Source organism: Prosopis cineraria, unplaced genomic scaffold (genome assembly GCF_029017545.1).
Source record: "Prosopis cineraria cultivar Desert tree isolate PC_DT_omini unplaced genomic scaffold, ASM2901754v1 PC11, whole genome shotgun sequence".
Classification (NCBI taxonomy): Eukaryota; Viridiplantae; Streptophyta; class Magnoliopsida; order Fabales; family Fabaceae; genus Prosopis; species Prosopis cineraria.
In genome coordinates this window covers 10,633,996-10,653,569 of record NW_026555342.1, presented here as the reverse complement: position 1 = coordinate 10,653,569, position 19,574 = coordinate 10,633,996, and the positions used below count along the sequence as shown (strand labels likewise).

The window sequence follows — 19,574 nt, the reverse complement described above, 5'->3', positions numbered from 1 at the left end:
AAAAAGAATTGCCTTTCCATCGTCCAGACCAAGAGGTCTAAGTGAATTCTTCATATACTTTTTTTCCCAATAAAAAGTATTCATAATATTTAAAAAAATTGTACGGAGTTGCTCCATGAATACTTTAATTAAGTATCCCTTTATGGAGGAGCTGATTAATCATGTAAACGTTGAAGACCTGATTGGGTAAGTGCGAGATAGGTTTGTTTGACGAGTAGAACGGGCTGTACGGGGCATTAAACGACAAGACGTAGGAGTGATGTGTGTAATGAACCAAATCTCTGGGCATCCGCGTCGGAGCACGTGGAACACAGATCTTTGATTGGACCAGCTACCTTAAAAATATCGACAGTCGGATGGAGAGACATGAGACACCACCGCCTTCATCGTAACCACTCACAGGCTATATGGCGTAGTGGAGGTGGACGACTGAGACTCCTCAGCTTTACAACTAATCCTCCACCCACATTACCACCTCAAGACTAGTCAAGAGGTCAAGCTCTTCAACTCCTTTCATTTCTCTCTTTCATTCACTGTTATCCACTTCTATCACCAAAAGGTAAGGCCCCGTGTATTGGTCCACTAAATATACATTCATCGGAAATATGAGCGAGAGGCAGCTATCAACATATGTACCAGAATGGGTTAATCTCGCACAAAATAAATTACAGTTTAAATTGTTGTTAGAAAATGTGCTTATATTTGATGTTCAACCGTTTTTCAAATATAATTGTCACAACTTGTAAAACCACGAATGAAAGAGAAAATATGACAGACATGCCAATATTATGCCTTACAACCTCTAAAACCACGAACTGCTAAATTTCAGTAATCAATAAAGTGATATTTTTTAGATATAATAAAAAAACACCACGTGGGTAGTTATAAATTGGATGCATTAACCATGAACAGAACGTGCTTTCTATGTTGACATAAATCTGAGTGGATTTGAAGGAGTGCTTCAAGGTTCAAACACAAAACATAAAATATAAAAGGAGCGCACCTGGAGTATTGGGCCAGATACAACATTTTAAGGTCCATGGCTGTACTAATTTGGTCCCAGATCGGCCTTCGAAGAAAAAGGGTCCGAACTCCTAACACGATGGCTTTTTGTTTGGAGCTAGCATGTTGGGTTCAAAGTCACATATAGGCCTAGTAGAATCTGCACGCTTATCTCATTGCAACTGTTGTAAATGTGCCAATACCGGCCCAGACTGGGTTCACGATCAACCCAAGGTCCGGTTTGAAATTCTCCAGGCTAAACTTTGCAGTCTGGAGTCCGGTCTGCCCCGAAGCAAACCCGGTGTTAGACCAGGTTGGGAGACCATTTTGCCAGACCACTTGATTCTTTTTCCCCTTTCTGTGATTGATAAACAGTCAATGGAGAAGATGGAGAAGCACTCAGTTCAGCGGTACATAATATTCAATCTAATAAGGAAAAAGCAACAAATGAAAAAAAAAAAATTATCAACGTCATGTTTCTAAAGCATGAGAGAGAAACTTCAAAAAGCTAACATTTTTCACCGTAACAACCCCACAAAACATGAACAGCAATAGAGGAGGAGGAAGCATTCAATGCAAATAATGGAGGAAGAAGACTAACGTGTCAGTGGTGAGAAGACTAGTGCACATCGATGACAAGGAAGCATAAGCACAAAACGGTAGCCTTCTCATCAATAGCAAAAGCAAACGAACTTTAATTTTATGAATCATGGCTGAGCCTGAGAAAGGTTCCATTATCACCTCTTGACTATTATGCAGTCTCTTCTTCATTGTGGCTCTCTTCATGGCTCTTCATGAGGCCAAGCACATTGATCACTAGATCTAAACAATGAAGGTCCCCTTATCGCCTCTCGACTATTATGCACTCTCTTCTTCTTTGTGGCTCTTCTCGCAGCTCTTCACGATTGTCTTGTGGAGGAGGGTGAGGGGATGAATTGATGGAGAAGATGAGAGGAAGGCTAGAAGGGCGTTGAAGTTGAAATGGAAAAGTGAGGAATGATGGTGGTCGGCCACCGAAAGTGAGGGAGGATGAGCTTGGGTGGTTTGGCAAATGAATGAATTGGGGGTTGGGGTATTGCGACAGCCTTGAAATCTTTTCCACAATTTTTTTTATAAACAAAATAAAAGAATACTGGGTTAGACCATACCACTTGGTCCAAAGAGTCAACCTGAAATCCAGTTTGACTCAGATGATCAATCTAGTCTTGTCTGTTGAAATATAAAAAGAGTCTTACATATAAAAAATATTAAAATATAAAAAAAATTTTATATCTAAATCTTATAAAATAGATTAAAAATATAGAAGTATCTTATAAAATAGATTATAAATATACAAGTTTAGGAAAATATTTAATCAAACAACTTAAACTATTTTATTGCAGTATTATATTATTAAGCATACTTAATATAGCAAATTTAATATGGTATTATAAGTCATTTGATTGAAAACCTAAAAAGAGTGAGAGAAATATAGAGAAAGAAGAAAAAAAATGAAAGAATGAAAGAAAGAGATTAAAAAAAATAAGGAGAACAAAGATAAGAAGAAATTGAATAGACTTAAAACCTTTGAAATTAAAAAAAACTTAAGTATAGACAAGAAAAAGAAGAAGATGGAGAAAAGAGAGAGAGAGAAAAAAGTAATAGAAGAAATATTAAAATATAAAAAAATTTCATATTTAAAAATTAAAAAATAAATTATAAATATATAAGCTTATGAAGTATCTAATTAAATAGTTCAAGTTATTTTAATAGAGTATATTATTTTTAAACATATTTAATATAATAAATCTGCCATTGTCCAGTCTTTTTTTTTTCCCCTGTTCAAGCTATGTTTTTGGGGTTTGAAACATATCAGGTTGTGTTGGACCAGATCGCACCGACCTGGTTCCCAGGCTTTTGCACCGCTTTAGTTATAATGTTGAGTAATATGAAATGATGACAGCAAAATAAGAACCACCTTCTTGAAATTCAACTTTCGAATATAAATGGATAACTAGTTCAATTTAAACGAATGAAGTGAAGCCAAGTGGTGTGAAACTATTTCCTCAAATTAGTGTGAGAAGGGAAGCATGCACAGTGGCAGTATATTGCAGGGGAGGAGAGTTTCACCATCGAGGTCTGAATTCTGACAGGCCTTGTATACAAGGGACAAGTTCTAAGTTACTTTGTTTAAATTATTGGATTTTATATCATGCTTTTGGCAATTCCTTTGTAGGTTTTGAACAAATTGAAGACAAATAAAACAAGGAGCCTAGTATTTCATTTGTTGCGCGTGCCCGGAGGACATCTCAGCATCTCGTGGTGCTATTAAATTCAATATCATCTTTTATCATAGAATCAACCTTTTGTTTTTGGTTGGGAAAAAAAGGGAAAGAGTTTTTGTTAAGAATGATTCATTCTGAAGCTTCCAATTTATTCTTTGGTAACACTCATTTCATTTAAAAATATAAGGCATTTTTAACCGAATTTCATCTCTCAAAAAAGTAATTACCTACTTTTTAACTAACCTTATCTTTTTATATTTACTCCCATTAAACACCCTACAATAAATATAAAGTTGTTATCAATAGAGACACTTTGAAAAAAAAAGATAATGATTACACCTTAAAAGATTAAAAATATTTTACATTTTTAAACATGTAATTCCTTAAAAAATATTTTTTATTTTTGAATGGAGGAAGTATATGTCTGTGTAATTCATGGATATATATGTATATATAATTTATTTTTTGGTGGAAAGTAGGGCTAGGCCCGATATGTATATACAAAAATATCCCACGAGCAATTACGCGCTGGGCCATCGCCCATCGTGATGGTTTCGCCCTGAAAAAGTAGCCCAAACATTGTCTATTGAGATTTGCGACACTAAAACGACATCGGCTTGCAGTTTCTCTCTCACTTTGAGGCCTGAGCTTTGCCTTCCATCGAGTCGTTCGTTCCCATTCGAAAATAAGAGTGGGAAGGAGAGATCTTGCTCAGAATTTCGCAGATGGATAACCCTAAGATTCAAGAAGTCATCGAGAAGCAGGTATTGACGGTGGTGCAGGCGGTTGAGGACAAGATCGATGAGGAGATCGCGGCCCTGGACCGACTGGATGTCGACGATCTGGAGGCATTGAGGGAGCGGAGACTGCAGCAGATGAAGAAGATGGCAGAGAAGCGGAGTCGATGGATTTCTCTCGGACATGGAGAATACTCTGAGATTCCTTCTGAGAAAGACTTCTTCTCCGTCGTTAAGGCCAGTGAGCGTGTTGTCTGCCATTTCTACCGTGAAAACTGGCCCTGTAAGGTACAAATTCGTGCCTTTTTGTCTTGCTATTATCTGGAGAGTTAATCTTGGAGTTCGTTTTCCACCCTTTTCTAGTTACTGCAATTTGGCATTTTTTCGAAGCATTGTTTTTAAATAATATGCAAGATATGGGTTGTTTTATTAATTAAAACTTGCAATAAGCATACTTGTTAGCAGAACGCAAATTTTGATTATAAACGCGATAAAGTACCTCTTTGCCTGTCAAAGTAAGACTCTTTGAATCGCATGATGCTTCTAATTCAGCTGGAAGCAACAATTACTACCCCACTCGTGGTTATTTTTTGTTTTTTTGTTTTTTGTTTTGGGTGGGGGGAGTTCATATGACATCTTAAGTGAACTAAGTTTTACTAAACGGAAAAGAAGAGATATTTGATAGATGAACCTTGATGTTGTATTAAGAGCTTAGGATCTTTTCTTCTATCATGAACTTTGAATGTCTGCTTTTAGAAAGATTTCATGAGTAACCTTAGAAAAAGAGTTTCAATGCTGATAAAATTGCCCTTTTAGTGGTTCTTCAACTTTTTGAAGTAGTTATGTTCATATGGAAATGAAGTTTACTAACCGAACCTTCAACTTATCTTTATGGCATTGCCCTAGTAGAATATTGAATATTTGGATTTTTTGGACCAAAATGCGCTGCGTAAAAATGTAGTAATGCGGCGTGTTAAGAGGGCTTACATAAAAAGAAAACAATATAGCTATTATTTACTTGTCGTGTGTCGACATATATATGTTTCTTTTAGCAATTAGTTTACTGCCTCTTGCTTCATTAGGTACTTCCCTTCGTTTCTTGACAATATAAGTTTTTTCAAAATATAATGATGTTTCGTGTCTCAATTTTGATGCTATGATTTCACTTTGACTGAGGTCAGAACCTGGAAATATCTACATCTATTCATGCACATGGGATTGATCAAATTATTAACTGCACTGCAAGTATCATCACTGTAGTAGAAAGTAGGCTTAGACCCTGCCATACAAATCGAATCTCAGCCCAGCATGTTAAAATTGTAAATAAGTAACGACCCTCGCAAATTTTGTGCTTTTCTTAACATGGTGACTTTCTGTATGAACTCGATTAGTTGGAGAAACATTTAATGTTTGCAGTTTATTTGCAGGTCATGGACAAGCACTTAAATATTCTGGCAAAGCAGCATGTTGAGACACGGTTTGTGAAAATTAATGCTGAGAAAAGTCCGTTCCTGGCTGAGAGGCTCAAGATCATTGTTCTTCCAACTCTCGCCCTCATAAAGAATGCCAAAGTTGATGATTATGTGGTGCGTGGGTTTGAGTGGGTGAATGTGCATGTTCATTGCCATATATGTTAGGCATTAAGGGGTTTTAATTCTTCATTATTTAATTTAACATCTGCAAATTGATATGGTTGTATGGGTTAGGTGGGATTTGATCAACTTGGGAATACTGACGAGTTTAGCACGGAGGAACTGGAGGAAAGATTGGCTAAAGCTCAAGTAATCTTTTCTGAGGGTGAATCATCAGTTAATCATGCAAGGTCCCATGCACAAACAAGAAGTGTTCGGCAGAGAAGTAGGGAAGACTCATCAGACTCAGAATAACTTGCATTTCCTGATAATTTGTTTATAACTGGTTCTCCAGGGAAACTCACCACTTCGGCGATGTCTTCAATATATGATCTCATCCACTTCCTTGTTGGGTGACGGAGAAAATTAGCCATCATGATTCTACATGTTGTGCTTGATTCAGAGAGGATCATACTTCAGTGAGATCATTTGTTATCATCACTTGGTTATGTTAAGGATGTTTGTCACATTAGAAGTAAATTTGCGCGTTTTGAGATGGACGAGTTCTTGTGATTTGCAGTTATAGTTGGGAACCATTTATCAGCAAGGTTTCCTGTTCTGTATGGCCTGTTGACGGTTGAACGTAAAATTTTCGTTGTTGCATCATATTTGCCCAGTCTTCCATTTCTCTTCCTATTTACACTTCGTGACTCTGTTATAATCTTTGGCTATTTTGTTTGCCATGTTATATGTATTTTCAGTTTCTTCCTTCTTGATATTTACTGCTCGTCCATAAGTTGTGCCATTCTTTTAGGCCAACCGAAAAAGGCCTTTGAAATAAAGAATAAGCACTGGGATTCCATCATACTTTGATAGGAAAGAGGGTATGAGATATTTAAATCCTAATATGAACTGTTTAGTCTGCGGTGGACATGTTGTGGGCAAAAAGAAAAAAATGTGTAGTGGACAATGTTTTTATGTACATTGCACATAGAATGAGGTGAATTGTATTGTTTGACTTTTGAATAGTGTTACGCGTCATAAATTTTATGTTATATATAGTTATGCTGATACTTGGCATTCTTTCATTTCAATGACTAATTTCTGAAGCAAAGTGTCTGTAATATCGTTTCAGTGTTTATCAATTGATACCGCAGCTGATATTTTATGCTTCCCAAAAACGAAACGTACCGTTGAGAGGTTGTCCTCTTAAGAACGCAAAATTTATATAATTAAAATTAAAATAGCACTGTTTTTGTTTAAAAATATAAGATAATTTTTAAAGACTTAGATGTTAAAAATATAAGTTAGTCTTTTGAAGTGTAATTATTATCTTTTTTTTTTCTCTAAGACTTATTAAATAAATTACTTTATATTTAAAAAAAATTAATCTTTTGATCGTTATAGTTTGGAGTTAGTTGTAACTCAATTTTTAAATTTTGACTCGTTATAACTCAATTTTTAAAGTTCTGACTCGGTTGTAAATTAATTCTTGAATTTTGCCTCTTGTAATTTAGTCTCTGAATTTTCAACCTCTTAAATATTGATGCCTATATTTTAAAAATAAAATTATAAAGATTAAAAATATTTAAAAATTTATTACTAATATTTTAAATTATCAAACCCTTTTAATTTTTATAAATATTATAAATATTAAAATTTTAAAATATTTTTAATCTTTATAATTAAATTTTTTAAAATATAGGGATCAATATTTAAAAGGTCAAAACTTCATGAATTAAATTGCAAAAGGAAAGTTGAGGAACTGAATCACAACTAGGTTAAAACTACAAGAATTAAATGATTAATTTTCTCTTATATTTATTATAGGGTGTTTAAGAAGGATAATATAGAAAGATGGAATTGATTTAAAAATAAGTAATTATTTTATTGATGAGTAAGATTTAATTAAAAATGTTTTATATTGTTTAACAAAGTGAGAATGTGTTAGTTAAGTTTGAAGGGCAATCTAGTGATGGGCTAATCGCTATGTCTGGACATTTTTCAAGACAAATGTATTTTCATATTGCTTTAGATCAATGGCATTTCGGTTACATACTTTAACCAAAGATTTATTTTAGAGAAGCTTTTTGAACTAAATTTTATATACTTAAAATACTTTTACCTAATTAAATTAAATTAGATGGATTTAAAAATAATGCTAATAATAATAAAGAATTTCTTATAGAATAAATTATATTTAAAAATTTATATATCTTCATTTACTTAAATACAAGCATATTACATAGTATATAAATATAAATATAAATATATGAGTTGTTCCATTTATATTTATCCCATGGCTTGCAGCCAAGCCACTACTGTGTAGCATTTCATGGTAAAAGAAATAACGCCTTAGTTTTTGAGCCAGTGTTTATGTATAGGGGGGAAATTTCTCATTTCAAGACTTTTTTAGATGAAAAATAAATTTATAAAATCAAAATAATATTTTAAATAAAAAATATATAAAATCTCAGATCCGATTTTAATCTGTTCGTAGCATATTTTCTGAAGATTTTGGTTTAACTGAAGTTGTCGAATTTATTGGCTCAAAGAAATCGTTCTCAAGATACGTACTCGATAAATTTTTCAACAATTTTAGTTTTTCAGTTAACTTTACAGTTGCCTGTTACAGGTGTCTGCACTGCCACTCGGTTTATCAATCCGACATGCGTTCAATATGAATAATTCATTTAATATGTCCTTTAATGTATATCAAAAAATTCATAGAAAGTTAAATTGTTCTCTTTTTTTAGACCAAGAACTTCGTGCAATTCATTACCCTACCTTACATTACCGTATCTTTGTCAAGATACAACTGACTACTGGCTAAATTTTTCCAGTTCATCCATGTTTACGTTTTTAATGCTGGATCAATGTGAAATTAATGCATACATTGACTTTCATATACAATGTTGCTTTGCCTCTTTCTCTGTTTTTTTTTTTTTAATAATAAGGGAGAAAATTTAGTAGTAAAAGTGCCATGCTGAAGCAAACAATTAAATCAAGAAAAGGGAAAAAAAAAGAAAAGAAAACCAACAAGACAATACAAAGTTTGTTTGGCGACCATGTCCGCAGCTTTTTTTGTATTAGGCGAGGTGTTGTAGACCATCACACTCCAATCTGTCATTCAAAAAAAAAAAAAGTATAATTTTATTTTGCCTTTAAAAGGAAAATTTTTTAACATTTCTTTATCTTAGTTAACCTTTTTCACTCCGTTTGTTTTCTAATTATTGCCTGAATGATTCAACACGATCTATGGGCTATCCCGCTCGAGTGTAAGTACAAAGTACTAGGGATTTCTTTCAAACGAAATTGGCACCGCATAGACCCGGAAACGCCGCGAGTGCGACAAATAAAACTTGAAATTCAATTTTAAGCCCTACTTTGGTAAATTGGTGAAAATTTCGACGGTGGCTCGGATTTTCTATCTCGGCTTTCTCGACTCTCAGGATAACGCATTGGATCCAAACCGAAACCCCAATTGAATTCCTTCTTTTCCGCTACCTTTTCAATCTTCCCCTCACCGCCTTCTCCATTGGGTGAGGAGGCTACTTTGTTACTCACATCAATAACGTAAGTTTCTTGTATAGCTTAATTTCCTTCTCTTTTTTACTTAGCTGCCGAAAGTAAGGTTTTTAATTCCCGGGTAGGGTTGATTTTGCTTAGCTTTGGCTTTTCATTCTCTAGTGGTGGGTTTCTGTTTCCCTACTTGTGTGGGCAAGTAATTCGAACATTTTTCTTTTGTTATTTGATGCTGTTTGTGCTCAAGAAGTTGCGAACTTAGCTCTCCAGCTTAGATATTGGCATTCCTACTCAAATTTTTCCACGAATAGGCGACACGTAGTGCCGTATATTGTTGAGCATTGTTACATTTTTTTCCCCATCTTTCGCAAAGAAATGGACTTTAGAATTTCAGATTTTATAGGCTGCGACTTGAACTAAGCATTCGAAAGAGATGAATATTGCATGTATTTGTTTATTTTGGTGGCCAGCTGGGAACAGCTGATTAGTATTTGTAGCCGGAGGTTTGAGCTGTTGATGCATTGATGTGTCTTGTCCCTCCAAGTCTCACGCTCAATACATTTAGTGGCTTAGATTTTTCTTTTAGCGACTAGTGAATTTGAAATGCAGTTGTATCCAGTAGAGAATTTTTACAGGTATCTTTGAAGTTAAAAAAAGAATGAGGATGTTTACACGTAAAAATATTATTTTATACGTATTACTGTCAATTTCTCCCACTCTGTGACGAAGTTAATGGAGCATAGGATATACAATGATATACATGTTGGAACCTATTCCCAAGTCTCACCGAGTCTCACTCTGGTTTGCAATATAACATGTTGAACTGGCAAATATTAGATAGCTAAAGGGATCTGTCTATCTTTTTTCCCGCAGATCAATCATCTTCAATATAGACAACTCATCATCAAAAGAATTGTGGACATTGTAATGCTTATCAGTTGTTTCCCTCACTAGGTATTGATGTAAATGTTCAAAACACACTGCAGTTAAAGCTCCAATTGAATCAATTTGTTTGTTTTTACTTATCAGCTCTACCTTCTACTTATGGCAGCCAATGCTATTGGCATGGATGCTTCATCAGAGAAAATGAGTGGTGAAATGAGAAAGCTAATATGCCATAACCAAAACACCTCAGAATCACTACATACATCTGATCCTGGAACTTACCATTTTGGATCCTCAGGAAAAAACAATGAGACTGATTCTGAATTTTTGGACAAAAAACTTAGCACTGAGGAAGCCAACTCTTCTGTTGATGAAAAATCACCTAAGGTTTCTGATGGTATGGCTGAAAATTTGGCCATTCAACTGCCTGCAGAACCTCATTGTGATTTAGGCAACAGTTGTCAGAATGGGGAAGGTACATGCTTTCAGCATAATACCTTAGAGCAGGCCAATGCAATCGGCATGGAGGTTCCCTCCTATCAAATGAGTAGTGAAACCAGGGAGCTAAGATGCCATAATAACAATACCTCAGACCAGCTGCATACACTTGATCTGGGAAATACACTTTCTGAATTGTCAGAAAAAACTAATCAGATTGGCTCTGAATCTTTGGATAATGAACAGAGGGTTCTTGGCACAAGGCAAACCACCTCTCTTCTTCATGAAAAATCACCTTCAGATGGCATGACTGGGACTTCTGTTATTCAAGTTCCTGTACAACCTCAATGTGACTTAGACAAGAGCTGTCAAACTGAAGAAGGTTCAAGTTTTCAACTTAATACTTTAGAACTGGGCAAGATTATTGGCATGGATGCTTCCTCAGATCACTTGAGTAGCAAAACTGCAAGGTCAACGTGCCATATCCATAATACCTCAGAAAAGTTGCAGACATTTGATCCCAGAACTGCTCATTTTGAAATGTCAGAGAAAACTAATCAGACAGGCTCTGAATTTTTGAACAATGAACAAAAGGTCCTAGGTACTGGGGAAACTAGCTCTCTTCTTGATGGAAAACAACTTAAAGTTTCTGACAGTATGACTGGAGATTCTGTTATTCAATTGCCAGCAGAATCTCAATGTGACTTAGACAATGTTAGCCAGAATGGAGGAGGTTCATGCTTTCAATATGATACCTTAAAACAGGTTTCTGGTTCTTTATCTAATGATGAATTCCAGAACAAACACCAGCAGGCCTCCCAAAGTGTTCATAATGAGCCTGTGGAAAGAAGTGGTGGAAATGAACAATTAGATCCACCTTCTCAAGATACTGCCAAGGTAAGTAGCCCTAACTTTTTGCAAAGAAACTCCAGAAGGGCAACTCATGCCCGGGTAGGGCGCAAGGATAAAAGAACTGCAACATCATTGAAGAAAAAATATATGCTAAGGAGTAGTGATAGAGTTTTGCGGTCAAGGATGCGTGAAAAACCTAAACCACCCACATCAAACACTAATCTGGTTAATGTGGATCATGTTGGAGAAAATAGAAGAAAAGGCAAGAAGAAGAAGAAGAAGGGTAGAGGAAGGAGAGTGACTGATGAGTTTTCAAGAATCAGAGCTCGTCTAAGATATTTTTTAAGTCAAGTGCGCTATAAGCAGAGCTTGATTGATGCTTATTCTGGTGAGGGCTGGAAAGGATACAGGTGTGTAAACTGTTCTATTTATGATGCAATTTGGTTAAGTTGTATTCTATATTTGGAGATGAGTTTTGCATCCTAATCTACCTTGGATCATAGCCTCTAATTCAGAATATCATTTATATTTGTTTAATTGCTAAGAAAACAAAATGATACTCTTTCCATCCCAATTTATAAGACACTTTTAGACAAAATCATGTATACCAATAAAGCTTAATAAATATACTTAATAGCCTTATTTTTTCAAAATAAAAATGTAAACTTCTAAAAGTGCCTTTAATGTAATACTTTATTTGTGAAAGAATATTAAAAAAAGAGAATATAATGGGGAGGGTAATATTAGAAATTCATCATTAATGAAGTATTATTTTTGTTAAAGTGTCTTATTTTGGAACGTCAAATCTCTCTCTTATAAGTGTTTTATAAATTGGGACGGAGGGAGTACCGCCTTTATAGTTGTCTTTAGTGCTTTTGTGGCACTTCAAAATTTCAGTCTCAATTTCCTCATAAATCACCTTTTGAGTTAAAAGAAATGCTTGCTCATGGTATTTTTAAGACTAATTCTTGTGTTGCATTTTCATCAAAGCTGTTTAATAAAAGAGTGGGGTTCTTGGATTTTCATTATATTCAGATTGTATCATGCGTTTTTCATTAAATTGTCACTTGCCCAGTTAAAAGTAAAGGATTATATTTTACCAAGACCTTGTGGAGTGCATTTCTTTTATGCCTTCCTTGTTACCTCACATTCTAATTTTATGCATCAACCCATGCACGTATTTGCCAGGATCAATAAATATATACCTTTTGAGTTATATTTTTATGCATACCAAAAGGAAACGTTACAAATATTTCCACTAAAAGTAATTTGATAGAGTTTGAATTTTATCTTGAATGCTTCACATGCTTGGGGATTATTTGGTTTGGTGTCTAGCTGTCTGTCCCATTCCCTTTTTGATATGCCATCAACTCAATGATATGAAATGCTGGATTTTGTAATTATGTAACAGATTGCTAGTTTTAGAGTACTTTATTTTTTGTTCTCTTTCAATGAATTTCTTGTCTATTGTTCACATTAAGTAATCAAGTAAACTATATTGTTGTTGCTGGAATCATGTATTCGATCAGGAGTAACTAAATTTGTTTATGAGATGGTCTGTTTCTGCTTTTATTCAGTTCTGGTCTAGTGACAACAGAAATGATAATTGTTCCAGTTTTAAAAAGAAAAGAAAAATACATGTTCAGTAGTACTAGTGTACTTCAAGATCTCAACTGCATCTTCACTTGTGTTTTAGACTAATTTATACTGACTTGTGATACTGGACATTCATAATTCGAACATAAATTTATTGTGATTGTGCATTCCAGTTATGAAAATCTGTTTTTTATTTTTAATTCCCCCCCCCATTTACTTTAACCTCCATGAAGTTTTTGATGTTTCTAATTTCATTGTTCATTACTTTTGCAGCTTGGAAAAATTAAAGCCCGAGAAGGAGCTTCAATGTGCTAAGTCTAAAATACTTGGGTTTAAATTGAAAATCAGGGATTTGTTTCGACATTTGGATACATTGTGTGCTGAAGGGAGGCTTCCACAATCCTTGTTTGATTCCAAAGGAGAGATTTGTAGTGAGGATGTAGGTTGATCTTTTATATTTGGTTCCTAAATGGAAAAGCAATTCCCCTGGATTGTAGTCTATACTTGATCTCTAGACCTGTGTTGCTGACTTGAGATGTTTTGTGGCAGATATTTTGTGCAAAATGCATGTCCAAAGACTTGACCACTGGTAATGATATAATACTTTGTGACGGTGTTTGTGATCGTGGATTTCACCAGTTCTGTTTGGAACCTCCATTATTATCTGAAAATAGTAATCCTCTCACCACCTGATTTGATCATATAGTGCCTGCATACTTTTTTGAACTTTTATGCATATACTTTTCTGGCATACAGTTCCACCTGATGATGAGGGTTGGCTATGCCCGGGATGTGATTGCAAAGATGACTGTTTTGATCTCCTTAATGATCTCTTAGGAACAAGCCTCTCTATTTATGATTCCTGGGAGGTCAGTGGGAAGTTTTTGTCCTCTGTACATTCCTCAGTCATTACTCGATGGATTTTCTTTCCTCATCATGTGCGTTACTGCTGTTCAGAGGGTTTTTCCAGAGGCAGCTGCAGTTGCTGGAAATAAAGTGGATGGCAACTTGGGACTTCCATCAGATGATTCCGATGATGATGATTATAATCCTGATGTCACAGCAGATGAGGAGGTTGAAGGAGGCAAGTCAAGTTCTGATGAGTCTGAGAATGCTTCTGCTTCTGAGAAAATGGAGGCTCCACACAGTGGGAATCCATACTTAGGCCTTCCTTCTGATGATTCAGAGGACAACGATTATGATCCTAGTGCTGTCGATCATGACAAAGATGCAGCTGAAGAAAGTTCAGGTTCTGATTTCACGTCTGATTCTGAGGACCTTGCTGATGTAGTCAAGGGTAACACAATATCTGGACAGGATAATCATCCCGTACCTGCATCATCTTTGCAAGAGCTAGATCCTGGTGAAGAAGATTCTACTCCTGTTTCTGGGAAAAGACATATTGAAAGGTTGGACTACAAAAAACTGTATGATGTAAGTTACCTCTCTTGGTTTATGGTATATAATGCTAGTCTGATTCTGCATGCATTGTCTGATTTTCTCACATGAAGGAGACATGATTCTCATGCTGTGGTGCAGTTTCCTGAATGCTTTTATGCACTTGCAGGAGTGTGTGGAGAGAGTTATTTTATTTTTGGTCCATTTAATTGCTCTCTATATTCTCGTTTTGAGCCATCACTGTTCCTTTTATAGGAGACCTACCAAAATGCTTCATCTGATACTAGTGATGATGAAGATTGGACAGCTAGTCCTGCTTTAAGTAGGAAAAAGAAAGTCACCAGCGAAGGGCTGGCAGTGTCACCAAATGGGAAAGCCTCAATACTGGATCATATACAGAAAGGGACTGAAAGTACTCCTAGGAGAAACAATCGTCAAACTGAAGTTGAAAGTATGGATAATTCACCCAATAAATCACTTGCAGGCTCTAAGAGGGCTGGTTCAAATGGTAAAAAACGAGGATCTTCAACTTACAGAAGACTTGGGGAAGATGCAGTTAAGGTAATGGTGCATTGTCATCTTAGTTACACAGTTAAGCTTTCAAGTTTTAGATTTGCACTGCTACCCTCCTCCTCACTTCTGATCATGGCTGAATGTCTTTAAAATTAAATCCTGGCCTCCAGATATATTCATAGCACCGCCTTTTCTTAAAGCCTTTAAGTGGGCATCTTTGAGAATGAGAAGGTTGTCTTCTTGCTATCAATTATTCAATTTGCAACCTGCTTTGCAACTTACATTGATGTGTGTATGCTTGATTTCTAATTTTTCTTTTACAACGAGGCACACACAAGCACAAATTTAAATTCACGTCAAAAGGAAGGGTTTATTTTACAGTGACTGAATTTGTATTTTCAGGTACTTTACAAAAACTTTCGAGAAAATCAGTACCCGGACCGCACCACAAAAGAAAGCATGGCACAGGAACTTGGACTTACTTTCAACCAGGTCCTATCTCTTGTTCTTCACAGTTAAATGCTTTTCTAGCCTTATATTATAAACTTCTATCTAAATTCCCAACACCCCCCCCCCCAAAAAAAAAAAAAAAATTTCAGGTTAGAAAATGGTTTGAGAATGCTCGTTGGAGCTTTCGGAATTCTCCACGTATGGAAGCCAGGGCGAGTGAAAGTGCTTCACAGGGTGCCACTTCCAGCAGAGTTGAAAATGAGATAGTACTTGGTGATGAGAAGAGGAACTCAAAATCAGGGTCCCAGGAGGGTAATATACAGAAATCAAAATCCCAAAGCTCTAGGAAGAGGAAGCATAAGACAGTTACTGTGGAATCTGATGCAAATACAAACATTGATAGTGCGGCAACAAATCCGCTTGTCCACTCATCTAGAGTTGGTGAAGTGCAAAGAAGTCGCAAAATGAAAACAAGGAAGGGAAAATGAATTTCATACTGAGAAATTGAACTTGATCGGTGCCTTGGGCAACAAATTTTAAGTGATCCATCTTCTGCTAGATTGAGATCCTATAAGATGGATTTACTTTTAATTATGGCAATGTCAAAAAGTGTGCCATTTGTAGTTTATTTGGTGGTTTGCATAAATTCACACAAGGTGGTTCAATTTTAGCATGACACCTCCTGAAAACACAATTGTTAGTGGTCCATTTTCTTTTATTTTCATTGTTTAGATCCCCAATTCCCACAAGGTCTTTCCCCCACCAGAATTGAGGCAGAGGGCTTGACTTTCATTACACAAGGTAAAGCACATGAATACGTAGACAGCTTAGTTGTATACTTCAAGCATTTATTGCCATCATGGATTTATGATATTCAATCTTGCCTGGTAAATGATAGCAGCTCATGTTGCATCAAACTCAGCTCAGGTTGCCTGTCCTTGGGAAACAAATTATGACTACTTTGTAGGTCTTATACATACATTCATATTCGTCTTGTGTTGTATATTTGGCCACAAAGTGGTGAGAACCTATAATTGGAATTGGAGTGATTATGTTTCCTGCATTGTTGAGCTCGTGAAATGGAGAAGTCTGCATTGTGGGAAGCTATCTTAAAAATAATATTTTTCTTTTTTCAAACGTTATATTATGTCGAGGGCTTTATCGTATTTTTGGCCAAAATGGAAGGCTGGAGCTTGGAAGAGGCATCAACATCGTAAATTTGTCGTAGATTTGACACCCTCTTGATCGGGGAAAGAAAAAGAACTCACAACTTTTACCTACAGGCCTTGTTTTGTAAGAGGGAATGAGTGGTAAAGGAATATGAATGAAAGAAGGAATGATCATTTTAAGTGTTTGGCGGCGTGGGAAACCCATTCTAATGGAATGGTTCACTGTTTCATTTGAGGTAATTTTCATTCCGTCAGGGGACCATGGGAATGGATTCCATTCTCGGGAATGGGTTTTTGTATGACCAAATTATCCTTGCTTGTGAAATTTTCATACAATCCTACCCTTCCATTTTCAACACCCATTATTGACTTCTGCTTCAATCTCATGACTTCTCCTCCGCCATGCAACTCGTCGATCAAGTCGCTCATCTCTGTCTATCACTCATCTTCGTCGCCCTCAGTTGCTCATCTCCGTCACAAATATTGTCCCTACCTTCTCATTGTTGGTCATCGGTGATTTCTACGCTCTCTGCTTCATCAGAATCTGCCACCAAACGAAGCTGACAGATGGGTTTAATTCCTTGATCTGCGCCCTACTTCATCTGAGTCAATGGCTCAAGCTAACGATTTCTGGCCACTATTGTTACTTGATTTTTCTTGTTTAATATCCGTATCTAGTCCCCCATCTCATTTGGGGCTTTGACCGCTCAAGTAGGACAAGCTTCAACATCGTAATATGGTAACCCATCTTCGATCTCAGAGTTTCTGCGTTCATTGTGTTTGTCTGGTCTGTAAAAAAAATTTCACCCTATAAATTCCAGATCTTGTGATGGCAAAGCTATCTAATTTTTATTATTTCTTGATTTTTGGATTTGTTAGCTTGTAAATTGTTAAAAAAAAAAGAAAAAACTCTTGCTTTGATTACTGGAGATTTTGAGGTAAATTCATTTTGACAAGGTACTAGATAAATTCCGGGGAGATAGTATGTAATATGTGCTTAAAAGTTTCAGAAGTAGTGGGAGAGGAGGTGGAATAAGAATAAATCGGTGCTGAGATGGAAGACAAGGAAGACAACGATTCCATATTTCAATAACGATGGTAGGTGAGAAGCAGAAGTAGGGGTTGTGTACTTGTGTGATCAGATATTTAAAAAAAAAAAAGCAAGGATTTTTACTTTTCTATTATAATTATAAATATTAAATAAAAAAATTTTTAATAAAAATCTCTTGATCATAATTAATAAAATAAAAAACTTCAAAAACTTTGAAACTTTACTGCAGTTCAAGAACATTAAAGTAACATTAAAATATTAAAAAAAAATGATAAAATTAACTTTTTTTATAAAACATATTCAAATGACACATATACGAATTATTGTTTATTACCTTACATTAAATTATTATCTGCCCTATTATATGTTATTTATTTATTACTTTCAGTTAATTTCATTCTAAATGTTGTCATCTCATTTTCTTACATATGATTATTCATTACCCTACATTAAATTATTCATTGTCCTATTGTTTGTTATTTATCCATTACTCTCAATTGATTTCATTTCAAGTATTTTCATCATGTTAATATTGGTTATTTGTTTCTCTATATACTGTTATTTATTGCCTTATAGTATGTTGTTTGTCCATTACTTTTAGTTTATTTTATTTCAAATATTGTTATCATGCTAACATGAGTTGCTTGTTTCCTTATATGTTATTGTTCATTACCCTACATTAAGTTATTCATTGCCATACTATGTGTTATTTATCCATTATTTTTCGTTGATTTTATTCAAAGTGTTGTCATCATGCTAACATTGATTGTTTGTTTTTCTACATACTGTTATTCATTACCCTACATTAAATTTTTCACTACCCTACTTAGGGCAGTGAAAAATTTAATGTAAGATAATGAATAACAATTTGTATGGAAACACACAATTTAAAGTAACAAACAAATAATTATATTTCAATAGGGACAGCTAAATAATTTCACTCAACATTTTAATTTTAGAGTTTTTAAGATTCTCTTTTTTATTAAATATGATCAAGGAGTCTTTACTAATTTTTTTTTTAAATTCAATTATTCCAGTGGCATACTAAACATGCTCTTTAACCCCATTTCCAATTATATTTTCAATTCTTATTCCAATCCTCTTTTCATAAAAAACCATTTCTTTGTAGCAAACAGGCCCCACATTATAATTCGTGGTTAGTTTTCCTTTGTCTTTAAATGGAGATAGGGGTAGATTGAGGGTCACAACTCCCTTAACTTTTTAATTTTTTATTAATAAAATATAAAAATTATATATTTTTAAACCCACCAAAATATAGTTGTGTGTATTTGATATTAAACATAATATCTATTTTCTTTTTAATAAATATAAATTAATATATAAAAAGTTGAAAAAAATTGGTGTATATAAAAGTATGTTTTCTTTATATATAAATATAATATAATATATTATATTAGGTAAGTTTTCTCATTTGAGTGGATGAATATATGTCATATATTACATTGCGAATGAGAGTTTGAATTGGCATTGCCCTATTATCAAATATTTAAGCAATCTCATTATCTCATTATCAATTAAGCGATGACCTTAATTGAATTGATGAATCAATAAAGCAATCTCTTTGTCTTTGGCCTTCAGTCTTCTTTTTCTCTTTGCTTTTATCTCCTCCTCATTGAATCGATGACTTCAGCCGCAATATCAATCTTATGACCTTAGCATTATATCAACTAAGCAAATATAAGGACAATATTAAGGTGAGCCATTCCAATCTCCATATGCCATGCTTTTTCATTGTTTATTATTTTATTGTGCAATTTGTGTTATGATTTGCAATACCCTATACATACATATATAATATTGTACAATTTGTCTTATAATTTTTTCTAGTTTTTTTTATTCTTTTTAATAATTTACATAAAATATTTCATAATCCATATTTTTTAGGAGTGAAAGATCGATGTCTAAGAAAAAAAACTAATTATTCATGACTTCACAATAAGATGAAAGATGAATTTTTCACCAATTCAATAATAGTTTATATTAAGAAAAGAGATTGTTGAAAAGATCATTACAAACATGATAATTGATAATTCTTATGTCTAGAGAAATCAATTAATAAAGCTTAAAAAATGAAGATATATATTTATTTTGGATCTATATTT

General features: G+C 34.5%; 2 protein-coding genes across 5 annotated transcripts; both read left to right on the top strand.

Annotated features, from left to right (window-relative positions):
• The first annotated feature begins 3,888 nt into the window (after positions 1 to 3,888).
• Positions 3,889 to 6,352, top strand: LOC129286584 (thioredoxin domain-containing protein 9 homolog). The gene is made up of 3 exons (XM_054922529.1): positions 3,889 to 4,291; positions 5,431 to 5,589; positions 5,710 to 6,352. Exons 1-3 carry the CDS (start codon positions 3,992 to 3,994, stop codon positions 5,887 to 5,889), a joined length of 639 nt encoding a protein of 212 aa, XP_054778504.1. The 5' UTR covers positions 3,889 to 3,991; the 3' UTR covers positions 5,890 to 6,352.
• A 2,517-nt stretch (positions 6,353 to 8,869) lies between these two features.
• On the top strand, positions 8,870 to 16,301 carry LOC129285574 (homeobox protein HAT3.1). 4 transcript variants are annotated; one of them, XM_054921318.1, is made up of 10 exons: positions 8,870 to 9,150; positions 9,973 to 10,053; positions 10,151 to 11,684; positions 13,144 to 13,309; positions 13,420 to 13,543; positions 13,627 to 13,739; positions 13,828 to 14,304; positions 14,524 to 14,829; positions 15,184 to 15,273; positions 15,381 to 16,301. In XM_054921318.1, the coding sequence occupies exons 3-10, from the start codon at positions 10,165 to 10,167 to the stop codon at positions 15,717 to 15,719; spliced, it is 3,135 nt and encodes a 1,044-aa protein (XP_054777293.1). In that variant the 5' UTR covers positions 8,870 to 9,150; positions 9,973 to 10,053; positions 10,151 to 10,164; the 3' UTR covers positions 15,720 to 16,301. The 4 variants fall into 4 exon arrangements, with proteins under 4 accessions (XP_054777293.1, XP_054777291.1, XP_054777294.1 ...); XM_054921316.1 differs by having other exon boundaries at positions 10,129 to 11,684; XM_054921319.1 differs by lacking the exon at positions 9,973 to 10,053.
• The last annotated feature ends 3,273 nt before the right edge of the window (positions 16,302 to 19,574 follow it).